Below are 17,136 nucleotides of genomic sequence, written 5' to 3'. Positions count from 1 at the left end.
GACCTTGGGTATGGCGATGACTTTTATATACAACACCAAAAGCACAATCCGTGAAAGAAATAATTGATAAGCTAGACTTCATTAAAATTTAAAATTTCTGCTCGCAAAAGACAATATCAGGAGAATGAGAAGATAAGCCACAGACTGTGAAAAATTATTTCCAAAAGACACATCTGATAAAGGACTGTTCACCACAATACACAAAGAACACTTGAAACTCGACGATAAGAAAATGAACAACCCAATTAAAAAACAGGCCAAAGATCTTAACAAGTATCTCAAGAAAAAAAGACATACAGATGGCAAATAATCACATGAAAAGATGCTCAACATCATGTCATCAGGAAAGGGAAAATTAAAGCAATGACATACCACTATACACCTATTAGAATGGCCAAAGCCTAGAACACTAACGACACTAAATACTGGCAAGAATGTGGAGCAAGTGGAACTCATGTTCACTGCTGGTGGGAATGCTGAATGGTACAGCCACTTGGGAAGACAGCTTGACAGCTTCTAACTGAGCTAAACATACTCTTACCATACAATCCAGCAATAGTACTCCCTGGTATTTACCCAAATGAGTTGAAACTAATGTCCACACAAAAACTTGCACACAGATGTTTATAGCTTTATTCATAGTTGCCAAAACTTGGAAGTAACCAGGATGACCTTCATTAGGTGAATAGATAAAACTGTGGTACATCCAGACAATGGAATATTATTCAGTACTAAAAAGAAATGAGCTACCAGGCCCTGAAGACGTGCAGAAAGCTTAAATGCATATTACTAAGTGAAAGGTGCCAATCTGAAAAGGCCACATAACATATAATCCCAACTACATGAAATTCTGGAAAAAGCAAAACTATGGAGACCCTAAAATTCAGTGGTTGCCAGATGTTGGGGGGAGAGGTGAGGAGTGGATAGGGAGGAATGAACAGGCAGAGCACAGAGGATTTTTTAAGCAACGAAAATACTCTTTATACCATAATGATGGAAACATGTCATTACACATTTGTCCAAACCGGTAGAATGTGCAACACCAAGAGTGAATCATAATGCAAACTATGGACTTGGGGTGATTACAATGATGTGTCAAAGTAGATTCACCAATTATAACAAATACACCACACTGGTGGGCTATGTTGATAATGGGGGAGACTGTGCATACGTGGGGCAAAGGGCATACGAGAAAGCTCTGTAAACTTCCCTTCTTCTGTGAACCTGAAACTGTTTTAAAAGTCTTAAAATTTTTTTTTCTTTTCATGTTACATTTCTTTTAAGGCATTATCTGTTGTGTTCATTCACTCTTGTTGTCCTTCCAGTTTTCATTTCTAAAATAGAAATTTTTATTTCTAGGGGTGTCTGGGTGGCTCAGTCGTTAAGCATCTGCCTTCGGCTCAGGTCATGGTCCCAGGGTCCTGGGATTGAGCCCCGCGTCGGACTCCCTGCTCGGCGGGAAGCCTGCTTCTCCCACTCCCCCTACTTGTGTTCCCTCTCTCGCTGTGTCTCTTTCTATCAAATAAATAAATAAAATCTTAAAAAAAAAGAAAAATTTTTATTTCTAATTCTTTCCCAAGTTTTTTTTTAATTTTTTCTTTTATTTCTAACTCCTTCCGGAGTTATCACCTCATTTCTGAGTTTTCTAATTATGATTTAGGTTGTTCTTTCACATCTTATATAATTTTCTTAGTGTCCTTCAGTTCATTTGGAAAATCTGTTTTGTGAGCACATCTTTGTGAATATTTTCATTGTAAGACTATTACTCTATTCCTAAATCTCTTTTTCTCTTGTAACTTTGCATGGGACTTGATGCTGATTCTTTTCTGTTGTGCATATTTAATGTGAAATTAGTTTTCCTAAACTATGAGAATGAAACAAGATAAATTTTTAAAAAGGCTCTAACTTCACAGAGCTCCTTCTTCTGTAGTGTTAAAAAAAAAAAAAATGACACATTGCTTTGAAATTTCCTGGCTGCTCTTCCTTTCCTTTGAATTGGACCTTTCTCTTGTCCCTACCTTGTTCAATTTTGATTCCATTCCCAGCAATTTCTCCTCAGTGTAGGGCCCTGTACTAGAACGCGGTTCTGATGGGTCAATTTTGAGAGTTCAAAAGGGCCAGCGCCTTTAATCCCTCTTATTACGAGCTCTTTGCACTTACCAGGTGTTAGAGCGGGCAAAATGCCTTCACCTTCAGCTGTTGTTCTCAGATTGGACCACTGAGTTTCCTAGTGAACACCCGTGGGCTTCCTGGGGCTCTCCTCTTCTTGGACTCGGTCAAGGGCTGGCTTCTTTTTGTCTCCCACATGGATGCCCACCTCACACAAGTCTATGGTTATTGCTATTCTGTCCCCAAAGGCTTGCGTTTTGAGATTTGTGGTATCTCGTCACCTAGTTTTGTTGTAAATGTTGTCTACGAATTTTGATTTTGCTACGATCTCTGTACGTTTTTCTGTGGGATTATGTAGGCAGTATGTTACTGCCATTAACCACCACCATCTTCCCAGGATCATCACCATCTTTTAATTCAAGCTCTTTTTTGCTATATTCCTCCTCTTGGTTCCTTCTTTCAGCCCTGTCACAGGAAAAACTTGGCCTCAGTTTGTAAAGAGCCCCTGTATTTTTATATAGATATATTTGTGTGGTGTGTGTGAGAGAGAGACAGAGAGATGTGTAGAAAGGGCGTCATGCATGAGAGGAAATTGCTAATTGGGGGCAGGTTGCAAAAAGTTAGACACAGCTCCTGCCCTTAGGAGTTTGTAACAGAAGAATCCAACACACATCCACTCAGTGAAGCAGAACTACAACTACTTAGTTTCCAATCACAGCTCTTATTAGCTTCTGATGCCAACTGGGGCAAATCAACTTCTTGGGATTTTAGTTTCTCCATTTGTAAAGCACAGAACCTATCCCTTGCCCTGTCCTACCGTATAGGTTGTAGGGAAGAAAGAAAATAATGGAAGGATATGCAACCTGGTCACCAATGACCCACATCCTGGGGGCGGGAGCCATGCGTTCCTCATCTGTCTCTGCCCTCTCCATGCCTCTGAGGGTGCCAGCCACATTCTGGGCACTCACTGTTTGCACCTTGAAAAAAGTACTAGCAGCCCTATTACGTGATAATTAACTTTAAAAGTTCCTCAGTCTCCTGAATGATGACAAGAGTTAATAGGCCCTTGTTTGGGGGATGGAGAGGCTAGCCTCAAAAATGACCCTTCACATCGAAGAAATGGCCTTCACTTCAAAAGTCAACCATCAGAAGACTCAGAAGAGCTGGGTTTTTAAAATGCATTTTTTATTATTCAGCCTTCAGCAGAAATGTCACCTTTCTAAAGCAAGCTGTTATCATGCGGTCCCCGTGCCAAACAGGCGCCTCTGAGGAGCAGGATTTTATCTCAACATTTTTAGTGATTTGTGTTTCTCTTTCAAGGAGCTCCATGCCTTAAGGCACCCGAAACACTAACAGGAAGAAGGTAAGGTGACGCGAGGAGCAGGCTCCAACATAAAAACAGGGATTTCTGCAGAACAGGTCCAGGATCAGCATCAAAGCTGCAGGAGGCAGTCATCCTGTCCAATAATTCATGGCCTACCAGTGCAGCTCACTGTTTTCTGGTGGGCTCCTTGGTTGAAACCATATTCTCAAAGAAACTCCGTTTTGTGATAGGGCCCCATTAGCAGGCTCCGCCACATGACAGGCCTAGACGCAGCCAGCACAACTGCCGCGACGCTTGCCAATAAGCCAGATGCTGCCACATATTGGCATCTGGGTCCTGGAATAGCAACCATGTTCCCAGTCTGGCTAGGGATTCTGACCCTAGCTACGGAAGGAGACAAAAGAAGGAAAGAAAGAGACGGAGCGAGGGGAGGGAGGGCAGACGGTGGAAGAGTCTCTTGATAATTTCCCTACCATGGATTTAGGGCTTCCGCAACAAAAGGCTCGTTGCAAAGCTGCTACCAACGCTGCAGTGGGCGGGAGAGGTAGAGATGGGGAGCATTCTGAACCCAGCGAGCTGTTCTGGCACCTGGGGAGTGGGGGTAGTGATTCCAAAGAAGACAGCTGCAGCAGGCAGCAATGCTCAGCCCCCCACTGCCACACACCATGATAGCCCACAGTGGAGATAAGCTACTGGATAGAGCTTCGATCTGCAGCAGAGGGACGGAGAGCAGCAACATCGGGATGGCTGTCGCTTTCTGCTTTCTTGGTGCCAAGGTTTACCAGCGCCAGGAAGGCCAACTAAATGGTGAGGGCGAGATCCAGACTGGCAGTCTGGAGGAGATCCTTTCAGTCAAGAGAGGATGACTGGGGTGTTTTGATCGCAGGAGCAGGGGACGGGCAAAAGGACACCCTGCGCCCCCACTGTGGCTTTTGATGCTGAGATGAGACCGGCCTGAGTGAGGCTTCGGGTCCTGCTGGCATCATATGAGGCAGAGGTGTGGCCCAGGAGAGGGTGGGTTGAACGGAGTTAAGTTTAGGGTTTGAGGTAAGAGGTGAGAGAATAAGAAACAGGTGGCACTTCCTCTTTCTCAAAACACCTAGTTCTGTGCAGCAACCCCTTTCCCCACATCCTGTTGGCCAAGAGTTGCTCGGGGCCTTACACTCGAAAGATAGGTTTTAGGAGTGAGAGAATGAGAGACAGACCTTAAGGTGGAAAGAGTCCTGGCCCCTGCAGTCCGAAGGTTCGGGGAAAGAGCCCCAAAGGTCCTTTACCAACAGGAGAGCTGATTCTCTCAGGGGCAAGGTGGCCTCTCTGTTCACCAGATACCATCCTCCCCAACCAGAACCACCTCGGTGTGCCTCTCGTCGTAATCAGTGGGAATGTGTGGGGAGGGGTGGGCATTAGTGGGAACCTCTGCCTACCACTGGGTGGTCCCTGAAGCAACTGGAGGCTGAGCGGGGGCACCGCAAGAGACAGAGGTGGCAATGGCTGTCACTGAGGTCCCACCTACCGAAAATGCGCAATTATCTAAACATTCTGCAGATGCTTGCGGGAGGTCAAGTCTCTCTTTGGTCAAGAGAAACTTTACCAATAATCTCATCTAACAATCTTGGTACCTTATAAACAACAGAGCCTTAATTTAAAGTGAAGAATAAGAAGACAGTGAATCACCCACATCCCCCTCTTCCGCACACATACACATGCTTAACCTTCAAGGAACATCTAGGACCTTTCACTTCATCCCTGTGAAGCGTGATGCCCATTTTCAAAAGGCAAAACTGAGTCTACCAAGAAAGCACCCCAGCTGAGTCCCTCAGTTCTCAAGAGAATACTCTTTATTCTCTTTACTGAGAATGTTCTGCCACACTTCACAATCCAATGAGAACATTCTGGTGTCTTTCCCAGACTTGGTTTAGCATTTTTACACTCAGATTTTGAACAATGCAGGGAGTAAATACTAAATTTTCACCATGGCTCTGTTTTAAGAATAATCCAACAGTATACAACAAATAACGAAAAGAATTGCAATTATAATGTGATGTTTATTCTATTTCAGAAAGGGATTTGAGATAACAGAGCTATCTATAAGGGGTAGGTTATTTGAATCTAGATAACCAAGACAGAACTGGCTGAGTCTCTTTGTGGGAATCGAATCACTCTCCACGTGCTCCTCCTCTTACCCCCTTTCTCCTCATGCAGTTGGCTATTCCCCTTGCCATTTCCCTTCCTCCTTGTCCTCACTTCCGGTGATTCCCGTTGACGCAAAGCCTCCCTGGCTCAGCCTCCTGGGAAATATTCTAAGTGTTGGGAAATGTCTTCAAACTCAAAACACATATCACAAGGAGGGTTGCATATGATCATAAAAGGCAGAGGCAATCAGCTTTTGTTAAACTAAGCCAGTGGTTCTCAAATTTCATCATGCATCAGAATCACCTGGAAGAGCTTGTTAATAAAACAGATTGCTGTGAGGACCCCCAGAGTTCTGATTTAGATTCAGGTCAGGGCCTAAGAATTTGCATTTCTACCAAGTTCCCAGGTGATGCTAACGTTCATGGTCTGAGGATCACTTTTTCTTGCATTTTGCTAAAACTTTATTTGGAAATAATTTCAAACTTAAAGAAAAGTTGCAAGAAGAATAAAAATCACCTTATTCCCCTGACCCATTCTGAGAACCACTGAGCTAAGCTAAATGTGTGTCAGAGGTCTGGGACAGAGAGCAATCACCTGGCAGGACGTAATGCCTTCTAAGAGCAAGAGTGGAACACTATCCAAATCGAAAGCAAACCAATCATTTATAGGCCAAGGGTGGGAAGGAGTGCCACAAAATGATAAAGAAAGTGAGTTGGGACCTTAAAACCTGGGGGGTTTTAAGCTCTGAATAGTAAATATCATTATCAACCAATGGGGAGACGGTGTAAGCTCCCCTGGTTTGTCTCTCTGGTGATTCATTGGGGGTGATTTTAAAAACAACAAATCCATAATCTCCTGGTATAAACTGGCTTCAAGAAAAAAGGAAAGCAATTATTTGATAGGGAAACTCTACTCTATACACAAGAGACATGGACAAGAAGACAATTATGTACCCCCTCCTTTGTTTTCTACCACCTTAATTCAGGACTTCAGCTCTCGCCTGAATTTCTGCAATAACTCCTAACTGAGCTCTCTCCCTCTAACCATTCTTCAATTTATTCTCCATTCTCACCCTAAAATTATTTTTTCAATGACAGGCTGCAATAATGTCAGTTAAGAACCTTCCCTAGCTCCCTACAACCTAGAGAATGAAATCCAAATATCTCAGCATGGCATTTAATCTGGCCCCAACCTACCGTTCAAATTCCTGTACCTACAAACAAGTCCAAACAATATGCACAGCTTTACATTTCCCCATCTCCATGTTCTTTGTACACAATTGTGTGTGTGTGATTTGCTTTGTTTTGTTTTTTGCTCCCCTGGAATTCTTCCTTCTCCCCAAACAAAATCTTTTTTTTTTTTTTTTTTTAATCTTCACGTTTAAAAATACTATTCAAACTTCAGGCTACTGTTCCATTACAAGAAGCTTCCCTGCAGTTCCTCAGATCTCTCCTCTGTGTGTTCACCATACTCTATTTGTTCCCTAGAACACTTACAACAATCCGCCCTACTTATTATTTATGCTTTCTTTTCCCTGGGCTTTACAAGGTCCTTGAAGATAGGCACCATGTCTTTTGTTCAGTGACCAGAGAAGTCCAGAACAGGGAAGAAGGGTAGATGAAGAGGAGATGAAGAGAGAAAAAGGAAGAAATGAGCAAATGGTAGGAGGGCATGGTGAGGGGGAAACTCAGTTTTAAAGTTGTCTTATTCAGAATCTTTTTTACTGAAGACAGATTTTTCAAATATTTAACACATTTTCTCTCCAGGACAATCCCAAGAGACTGAATAGTTACATGAGTTTTCTTTTGTTTTGCCAACACCACAGCCCCTTTTCTTCTTGTTTTCTGTCACTCTCAAGTCAATTTCATGTATATCTCCCACATGAAAAAGGTAACCTCACACTGCAATCATTATCACTGAAACAGACTCGAATCTCTTGACCTTTGTCTTTTCCGGTGGGGTTGGTCAAACTCCTGCCTTGTGGATTAACTTTAGGAGGAATTTGGTGTACATGACTAGAAGGGTTACCTTTCTGATGAAATTTCTTTGGGGTTTACAAAAACAGGATAGCAGCAACTCTTAAGTGTGACCAAAAGCTGGTTTGTTTGTCATTCTTTCTCACAACATTCAGTAGGAGGTATTCCTGCCCAAAAGAAATCACAGTAGCTCTTTGCAGACACTCAGGGTCTCTTCCTTTACTACCAGCCATAGCAGCTGTCTTCAGCAAGGAGATGGAGATAGAAGAGACTCTGATAAGCTTGCCATTTAATCCTTTTCCAAAAAGGCAGTTCGGATCTCTCTTCCTGGAATAGGAGGAGTTTCAGTTTCTGCCTACCTCTTCCTGGGAGAAGAACAAAGAATTGCCCTTTAAATCTAGCTCAACAAAGCAGGCTCTCTATTGCTCCAGACAATTGGGCCAGCACGCCTGACGAGTGCCCTGCTTCACTTCCGTAGACCACCTCCTTCAAGTCACTCTCTTACACCTCCACAAATTTTCTCTGCCTCTCTTTCTCCCTGAGGTGAGATACCTGGATTCAGGGAAGAAGTCATGTGATTGGGACAAAAATATGCCAAGCCATTCCATCTGACTCTATGTCACCACTGTTGTAAATCTTTCCAAAGAGGAAGCTTGTTCTCCAGCTTCCTAATTACTGTCCTTGAGAAAGTAAGTGACGGCCAGTCACAAAAATCTGTAGTACTTTGCTTCCCATTTCCCCGCTGCTATTATGTTTACAACTTTATTTAGAAAGAGCTGACTTCACAGCTTTTGCCATTTAGGAACCCTTTAGCATAAGGACTTAATATGAAATCCTTAAAATGAGCTGAGGAAACATCAAATACTCAAAAGTCCAAATTACCTAGACTGGTAGAGGTTAATGTCTGCATTAAATAGGAACAGAAAGTATCAATTTTGTGCTCTGATTATGCCTGCCAAAGAACTGAGTCAAATAAACACATACCATATGATAGATGAGGGCAAGAGGGGCAGAAATACCACCACAGCTGTTGAGAAAGGTCTAAGAAGTGAGCAAAGGTAGGTGTGTCCTAACCTCCTTTCACCTCCCTGTGCTTCTCTCTGGACCTTCAACTCTCCTTTTCCAGTGTAGAACTGACTGAGAAATAACCTTTTAATATTTCATTCTATTTATAATTTTTATAGCCACATAACCACTAAGGGCTATGCTGCTGAGCCAGTACATGGCAGCAACCCAAGTATCTGGTATTACTAGAAAAAAAAAATTATAAGAAAACAGTTAAGTACCAATTTAAGATTTTCACTAACCTTGTCTTCCTACAAGGTTAGTTTATCAAATTTCAGTTCACTCTGAAAAATAGAAAGTCCATCATATGCTGTGGAGCTTAGAACTCATCTACTACTTCATTCAATAGGTAAGGGAATAGGTCTAGAATATTGTTATTCTATTAAGGTAAAATGCTAGTTTACTCACAGAGCTAGGACCAGGACACCACTCAAAGACTTGCTATTATTTTCCACAATCCTCAAAGAAAGAGCTTGAAATATTAGGCTTCATTTTCCAGAGCTTTAGCTATACCACAGGTTAAATCAACTCCTCTTAAGAAGAAAAATGATCCAGCTTATGCCTTGGCCTTTGCTATGAAGCATGCCCTAAGTGAGTCCAATAAAGATCCTATAAGGGGTCACTTGCTAAAGCAAAGAGCCTTTCAGTACTATAGTCAGATTTCTTTTTGCTTAGACTCATAAATATGGGCAACTGAATTCAACAAAGCCATATTAGGTATGGGGTCCTAACACAGTGTTTTTGGCCATAGCGTAAGTATTGTTTATAAATTTTATACTCTTCAGTACATGCATTATATGAAAGCAAAACTCAATCATGGTTCACAATGACTAAAATAAGACAGGATAGAAAAAACTTGAGGGTCAAAATACAACAGAATTTGTAGCTGTTTTAATATGTTTAAAAGGCAGGTTTAAATATGTTTTCAAAAGTTCAGTTATTGTAACAAATAAGTTGAAAAGTTCTATGTCTCAAAAAGTTTTAACCCATGTAATGGTTAAATTGCTAAAATAATGGCATTCTTGGGGACCTGGGTGGCTCAGTTGAAGCAACTGCCTTCAGCTCGGGTCATGATCCCAGGGTCCTGGGATCAAGTCCCACATCGGGCTCCCTGCTCAGCCAGGAGCCTGCTTCTCCCTCTGCCTGCCACTCCCCCTGCTTGTGCTCTCTGTCAAATAATTAAATAAAATCTTGAAAGAAAGAAAAATAAAAAGAAAAGAAAGAAAGAAAGAAAGAAAGAAAGAAAGAAGGAAGGAAGGAAGGAAGGAAGGAAGGAAGGAAGGAAGGAAGGAAGGAAGGAAGGAAGGAAGGAAGGAAGGAAAGAAAGAAAAAGAAAGAAAAAGAAAGAAAGAAAGAAAGATAAAATAATAGCATTCTTTGTTACTCGTAGGGAGCTCAACTCTGTTTCTATGAAATAGAAATGACTTTCATACCCTTTCTTACGATAGGTGGCATTATACCACCATGTTACTGAGAACCTGGTGGAAAAGCTCTCTTAATAAAGAGCACCGTAAAATAATAGTCAGTGACACTGGTAATTTCATATAAAAATATAAAATCAAATCAGAGTAGGGACTTGAACAGATGTTTATACATCCATGTTCATAACAACCAAAAGGTAGGAAACACCCAAATGTCCAATGACAGATGAATGGCTAAACAAAATGGGGTCTCTACATACAGTGGAATATTATCCAGCCTTTAAAAAGGAATTAAATTCTGATATATGCTACAGTATGGATGAACCTTGAAAACATTACATTAAGTGAAATAAGCCAGACACAAAAGGACAAATATTATAGGATTCCACTTATATGAGAGACCTAGAAGAGTCAAATTCATAGAGACAGAAAGTAGAAGAGTGGTTACTACATGCTGGGAGGAAGGAGAATATGGGAAGTTATTGTTTAATGGGTGCAGACTTTCAATTTGGGATAATGGAAAGGTGATGGTTGGATAAAAATGGGAATGTACTCAATGCCAATAAACTGTATACTGAAAAGTGGTTATATGGTCAATTTTATGTTATGTATGTTTTACTTCAATAAGAAAATCACATGAAAAATATAAAGTGGCAAGTTATGTTTGGACCTATAGGCCATATGCTCAAAAAAAATAAAAATTAAAAACAACAAACAAAAAAGCAGGATCACCCAGAGCATTAGAAATACTAATATTTTAATATACATCATCATATAAAAACAGACTTGGGTCTGTCACCCCAAAGCCATGTCCTATGTGTTCCTCACTGTAATAATTCATGTCCACCATGATTACAGATGACGTATTTACATTAAGTTCCAACCAGACATAGAGAGAGAAAGAGGGAACTGAAGCAACGGACCGGTCAACACACTGACGCAGCAGCCATCTGTCGACATGACCGTCCTGAATCCAAGGAACCAAAATCACGTGGTAGGGCTGGGAGCTTCACCTTAGCTGTGAAGGCCTACTTTCATGTCATAGGGCATTTCTGGAAGGAAGCTCTGCCACGGGTAGCTCTAAGTACTTGCAGATTTCCTACTGGTCCTACACAGGAAGTCATTCTTTAGTCTCACCTGCACGAGTTCCTGTTATGAGGCCAGGGAGGGCTGGTGAGTTGAAACCCAGTTCCAGGGAGTGATGTCATCTTGATTGTGCTTTGATCCTGGTGACCTGCTCCCCATCCTGGTGTTGTTGCAGTCCTTCATCTGAGGTTCAGGTTATAAGGGAACCAGAAGGAAAAGGGGGAAGTAGGAAAATAGAAAAAGAAAAAAATGCTTGCACATTTCCTTTGTTTCACTAAAGCATTTTCTGCTTCCATTTACTTTGATGGGAGGACCTAGCTCACGGCAGATGGAAGCTGTAGAGATGCTCTTGGAGAAGGAAGGGGCTCCCGTATGATCTCAAAACTTAAAGGATTAAAATATATGGAAAACCTTCATTATTTCTGATGGCTCCTAACTCCGAAAAAGTGACTTATTCTTTCTTCATTGGATAAAGTTTTAAAAACAGACATTAATGTTTTAGAAACATTTGTAAATTATTATAAACAAGGCACAAATGCAGGAGCTATCTTAGCAACACACAGAAATAACAAATAACAAATGTCTGGAGAGGTGTAAACGCTCATATTCTTTCTATATCATGTCAAGTAAATTAGGAGGTCAGATCTGGAAATCCCGTCACTAAGTAATAAAAAAGGATTGCCATCCAATTCCATTTAGATGAGATCCTTTGGTTCTTACTACACCAAACCAAAACCCTAAAATGAAGTTAAGCATAAGAAGCAGCAGTAATTGCTAAAATTCCAAGATGAAAGAAAGAGAGGCCTTTCTAAAATAAAACAAAGCAAAAAACTTAAGCAAATAAATGAAGGAGAGATTTCAGTTTTTATTACATTTATTTTATAATCATGATTTCTTAGTCCTTATTAAGGTGATACAATTTGGGAAATAAATACTCCCTTCCCTTTTTGTTGCGTATGTACGAGTGGAGGAAGAGGGAACAGAATATGAGAGAACAGGCAACAGGTATAGGGAGCAGAAAGATAAAGTTGAAGAGAGACGGTGAGTGTTTCTATGAACCCTTCCTAAGCAGTACCAACCAACAAAGTATACGAGGTTGGCAACGTGAGCGTTTTCTTCTCAGTGGACTTCTGAAAGTATGAAATAATATGGAACCACATTCAGCATACATTAATTATATAGCATCGTGGCAGATGTTTTCTATCAGACATGATGTATATATTCTTTTTTCCTCAATTTTTAAGCTCCATAGATGACACTATTCATGAAGCACTTTTAGTGTATTATTCAGCAAATATTAATTATGATAATATAAACCAATCTTGCTTAGCAGAAAGCACTATTAGCTGCCATGTAAAGGTCCTCCTTTCAAGTAACACTTAAATGTACACTTGGAGCTTTCAGAGGAAGTTCTTGAAGGGCATTCCTCTTTCAGTTGGGTTTACAACTCATCTGCAACACTAAATGCAGATAAAATAAAGATCACACCTTATTTAAAGGTTTGCACATAAATGCCCCTTGCAAATGTAGCCAATATCTTGTCCAGAGAGTAATGGTAAAGAAACTTTTCTCTTTCAGCCTTTTTCTTCCCCTATTTCCTCTAAAGGTCTTTATTCCAATGTCTCGGTGCTCCATCGGTGAGTGTGAGGCAGGGCTGCCTCCGTGCTGGAGATGCCTGTCACAGAGAAGGTCGGAATGTGTGCTGATAACCCTGGCTTATGCTCATCTCATCAGTTCTGCCCAATCCACAGGGGTAAAAAATGGATGAGATTTGATATCTTCAACACCAGCAACTCCAGCACCAAGACGCTCCACAGGGTTGAACTGCAAGAGCTACAAAGGAAGGATTTAGTGAGTAATAGGAATCCAAGTGGTGAATCAAAGGAAAACAAAAATATATGAAAGGAAAGAACTGCTCGATTCAACTCTAGTGACAATGGACTTGATTAATAGCCAACCGATGAGATTTCCTTGAAAGGGAGCTATGTCTTATACCACTGTAGCTGTGGGGTGGTGGGGGATATCTGAGTTTATGGCTTTTCAACTGATTTGAAACATGACTTTGAGTAATTCACTTTGGTTCTCTCAAACTCGTAATAGGACAGTTACACCTATCAATTTCTTATTCCAAAGCACATTGTGACATTAATTAGATATTGAGCCAAAATCTGAGACATCCAGTTACTTCTTTCATGGGCATGCTGAAAAAATGTGTCTTGAGACATTCGTGCATCCTCATGTTTTGTTTTAACAGCTTTACTAAGGGATAATTTATATAGCATAAAATTCATCTGGTGTAAGTGTACAATTCAGTGATTCTTTTTTTTTTTTTTTAAGATTTTATTTATTTGACAGCGAGAGACACAGTGAGAGAGGGAACACAAGCAGGGAGAGTGGGAGAGGGAGAAGCAGGCTTCCCGCGGAGCATGGAACCCAATGCGAGGCTCAATCCCAGGACCCTGGGATCATGACCTGAGCCGAAGGCAGACGCTTAACGACTAAGCCACCCAGGCGCCCCCAATTCAGTGATTCTTAATAAATGTAAAAAGTTGTGCAACCATCACACAATCCAGTTTCAGAACACTGTGATCACCTTAAAAAGTTTCCTCACACTGTTTGCCTTAATCCTCACTTCCATCCCCAGCCCTAGGCAAACAGTGATCTGCTTTTAGTCTCAATAAATGTGACCTTTCTAGATATTTCATGTAAATGGACTCATAAAATATGTTGCCTTTTGTAGTTGCCTTCTTTTACTTAGCATAATGTTTTTCAGATTCATCCATGTTGTAGCAGGTATCAACAGCCTGTTACCTTTTATTTCTGAATAGCATTCCAATTTTTAGATAGAACACATTTTGTTAATCTACTCACCAGTTAATAGGCCTGTAGTCTTTCCAGGTTGAGGCCATAATGAGTAATACTGCTATTAATATTCACATATATGTCTTTGTGTAAACATATGTCTTCATTTCTCTCAAGGACATTTCTAGCAGTGAACTGCTGGGTCATGTGGCAAATTTATGTTTAGCTTAAGAAACTGCCAGACCTTTTTAAAGTAGCTGCACCATTTTACATTCCCACCAGCAATGTATGAGAGTTCCAGTTTTTCTACATCCTCACCAATACTTGATACTATCTTTTGATTACAGGCCTTTCAGTGGGTATTAGTGGCATCTTATTATGATTTTAATTTGTATTCCCTAGTGAGTAATGGCGGTGAGCATCTTTTCATGGTAAGGCTTCCTTTGTGGATCTTTGCCCATTTTTATACTGAATTGTCTATTTATTGAGTTACAAGAATTCTTTTTTTTTTTTAAGACTTGATTTTAGGTAATCCCTACACCCAATGTGGGGCTCGAATTTACAACCCCAAGATCAACAATCGTACGCTCTACCAACCTAGCCAGCCAGGTGCCCCTATAAGAGTTCTCTATACATTCTGAATACAAGTCCCTATTAGTTACACGATTTGAAATATTTTCTCCCACTCTGTGGCTTGTCTTTTCATTTTCTTACTGATATCTTTTGAAGTATAAAAGTTTTTAATTTCAATGAGGCCCACATTATCAACTGTTTTCTTTTATGGATGTTTCTGGTGTCATATCTAATAACTCTTTGCCTAACCTGTCAAGAAGATTTTCTCCTATGGTTTCTACAATTTTTAGTTTTAGCTCCCATCTATATAAGTCTAAGAGCTATTTTGAGTTAATTTTTGAATATGGTATGAAGTAAGGGTCTTAGTTCATTTTGGTTTTAGCATGTGACTTATTTGATTTTCCCAGCACCATTTGTTGAAAAGACTATTTTTTCACCATCAAATTCTCTCAGCACCTTTATTGAAAATCAACTGACCATAAATATAAGGGTTTATTTCTGGAGACTCAATTCCAACCCATTGATCTATATGCCTATCTTTGCTCTAATAACACAAGAATGTTTTAGTAATTTTCTAGTTTCCCAAGGTTCAAGGTGAGATTTTCATTCAAGACCTCTCTTCTTTTCTGATATAGGTGTTTATAAGCCATAAATTTCCTCAATAACTGATTTAGCTGCAGCTGATAAATTTTGATATATTTTGTGTTTTCATTCCATTAAAAATACTTTCTAGATTCTCTTGAAACCTCTTCTTTGAGATTCATAGGCTATGCAGAAGTGTGCTGTTTAATTTCCAAATATTTGTAGACTCACCAGATCTCTTTCTGATTTCTAATTAAATTGTTATGATTAGAATATGTTGTATGATTTTAATCCCCCTTTAATATTGAAGCTTGTTTGTGGTATAGCATGTGGTCTATCTTGGAGAATGTTCCATGTACATGTGATAAGAATGTATTCTGCAATCATTGTTCCATATATGTCAGAGATGTTGGATAATGTTGTTGAAGTCTTCTCAGTATCCTTGCTGATTTTCTATCATTTATCAAGAATGAGGTATTGAAGCCCCCATTTATTATTATTGGATTATCTATTTTCCCTTCAATTCAGTCAGACTTTGCTTCATATGTATAGAGGCTGTTATTAGAGCATATCCATTTATTGTTATATCTTTCTATGTACTGACCCTTTATCACTATGAAATATCTTAGTTTCTAGTAAGTCTCCTGCCTTCACATCTATTTTGTCAGGAATTTAGTATAGCCACTTCAGCTCTCTTATGGTTATGTCGGTTGAGCGTCTGACTCTTGATTTCGACTCAGGTCATGATCTTGGGGTTATAGGATCAAGCCCCACATCGGGCTCTGCACACTGGGCATGGAGCCTGCTTGGGATTCTCTCTCTCTCCCTCTCCCTCCCTTCTCTAAAAAAAAATAAAATTTATCACAATCTACTTCAGATTAAGACTCACTTAATTCCAGTGAAATGTAGAAACTCTGCTCTATGATAGCTCCATTCCTTCTGCCTTTTGTCTATTACTGTCATATATGTAATATATTACATTTGTATGTTATAAACTCAACAGCATGTTATAATTAGTTTCAAACAATCTATGTCTTTTAAAAGAAGTTGAGAAGAAAAATGAGGGAAAAAATAGTCTTTTTCGTTGTCTTTTTCATGGACTCATATTCTACCATTCCAGTGCTCTTCATTTCCTCCTACAGATTCAAGTTACCATGTGGTATCATTTCCTTTCAGCCTGAAAGACTTCCTGAATTATTTCTTGTAAGGCAAGTCTAGCAATGAATTCTCTCAGTCTTTACTCAGGAATTTCTTTATTTCATCTTCATTTTTTTTTTCAGACCATCCTTTTATTTATTTATTTATTTATTTATTTATTTATTAAGATTTTATTTATTTGACAGAGACACAGCGAGAGAGGGAACACATGCAGGGGGAGTGGGAGAGGGAGAAGGAGGCTCTCCGCTGAGCAGAGAGCCAAATGCGGGGCTTGATCTCAGGACCCTGAGATCATGACCCGAGCCAAAGGCAGACGCTTCACGACTGAGCCACCCAGGTGCCCCTATTTCATCTTCATTTTCGAAGGATTCTTTTGCTGGATATAGAATTCTTGGTTGAAAGTTAACTTCCTTTCGGCACTTTGAATATGTTATTTCACTGTCTTCTGTCTTCTATTGGTATTATTATTTATCATTATTATTGAAGTATAATTGACATACAATATTATATTAGTTTCAGGTGTACAACGTATTGATGCAACAATCTGTGCTTTACTCAGTGCTTACCACAGTATGTATAATCACCATTTGTCACCACACAGTGTTGTTACAATATTACTGACTACATTCCCTATGGGTACTTTTCATCTCCGTGACTTATTTATTTTATAGCTGAAAGTGTGTACTGTCTTCCAATGTTTTTGATGAGAAGTCAGACATTAAGGTTTCCTTGTATAAAGTGAGTGGTTTTTCTTTTGCTGCTTTCAAGATTTTCCTCTTTGTTTTTGTTTTTCAACAATATGACTGGGTGTATTTTCCTAATTAAAGTCCATTGAGCTTCTTGGATGCCTATCAATGTTTTTCATCACATTTAGGGTGTTTTTTAGCCATTACTTTTTCAAATACTT

General features: G+C 39.9%; 1 protein-coding gene across 4 annotated transcripts in view; it reads right to left on the bottom strand.

The window, feature by feature from the left end:
• Window positions 1–10,767: 10,767 nt before the first annotated feature.
• The window catches only part of RPS6KC1 (ribosomal protein S6 kinase C1), a 176,036-nt gene continuing 169,667 nt past the window's right edge, over window positions 10,768–17,136 (bottom strand). For 2 of the 4 annotated variants that reach the window (XM_088029087.1, XM_088029088.1), the window contains one exon: window positions 10,768–11,297. In XM_088029087.1, coding sequence (XP_087885213.1) covers window positions 11,181–11,297 — 117 coding nt within the window. In that variant the 3' untranslated portion in view covers window positions 10,768–11,180. The other 2 variants (XM_028125795.2, XM_028125796.2) reach the window with 1 other exon arrangement.

Source organism: Eumetopias jubatus, unplaced genomic scaffold (genome assembly GCF_037043125.1).
Source record: "Eumetopias jubatus isolate StellerSeaLion01/CBP00866 unplaced genomic scaffold, mEumJub1_p1.0 scaffold_12, whole genome shotgun sequence".
Classification (NCBI taxonomy): Eukaryota; Metazoa; Chordata; class Mammalia; order Carnivora; family Otariidae; genus Eumetopias; species Eumetopias jubatus.
This window is presented reverse-complemented; position numbering and strand designations above follow the sequence as displayed.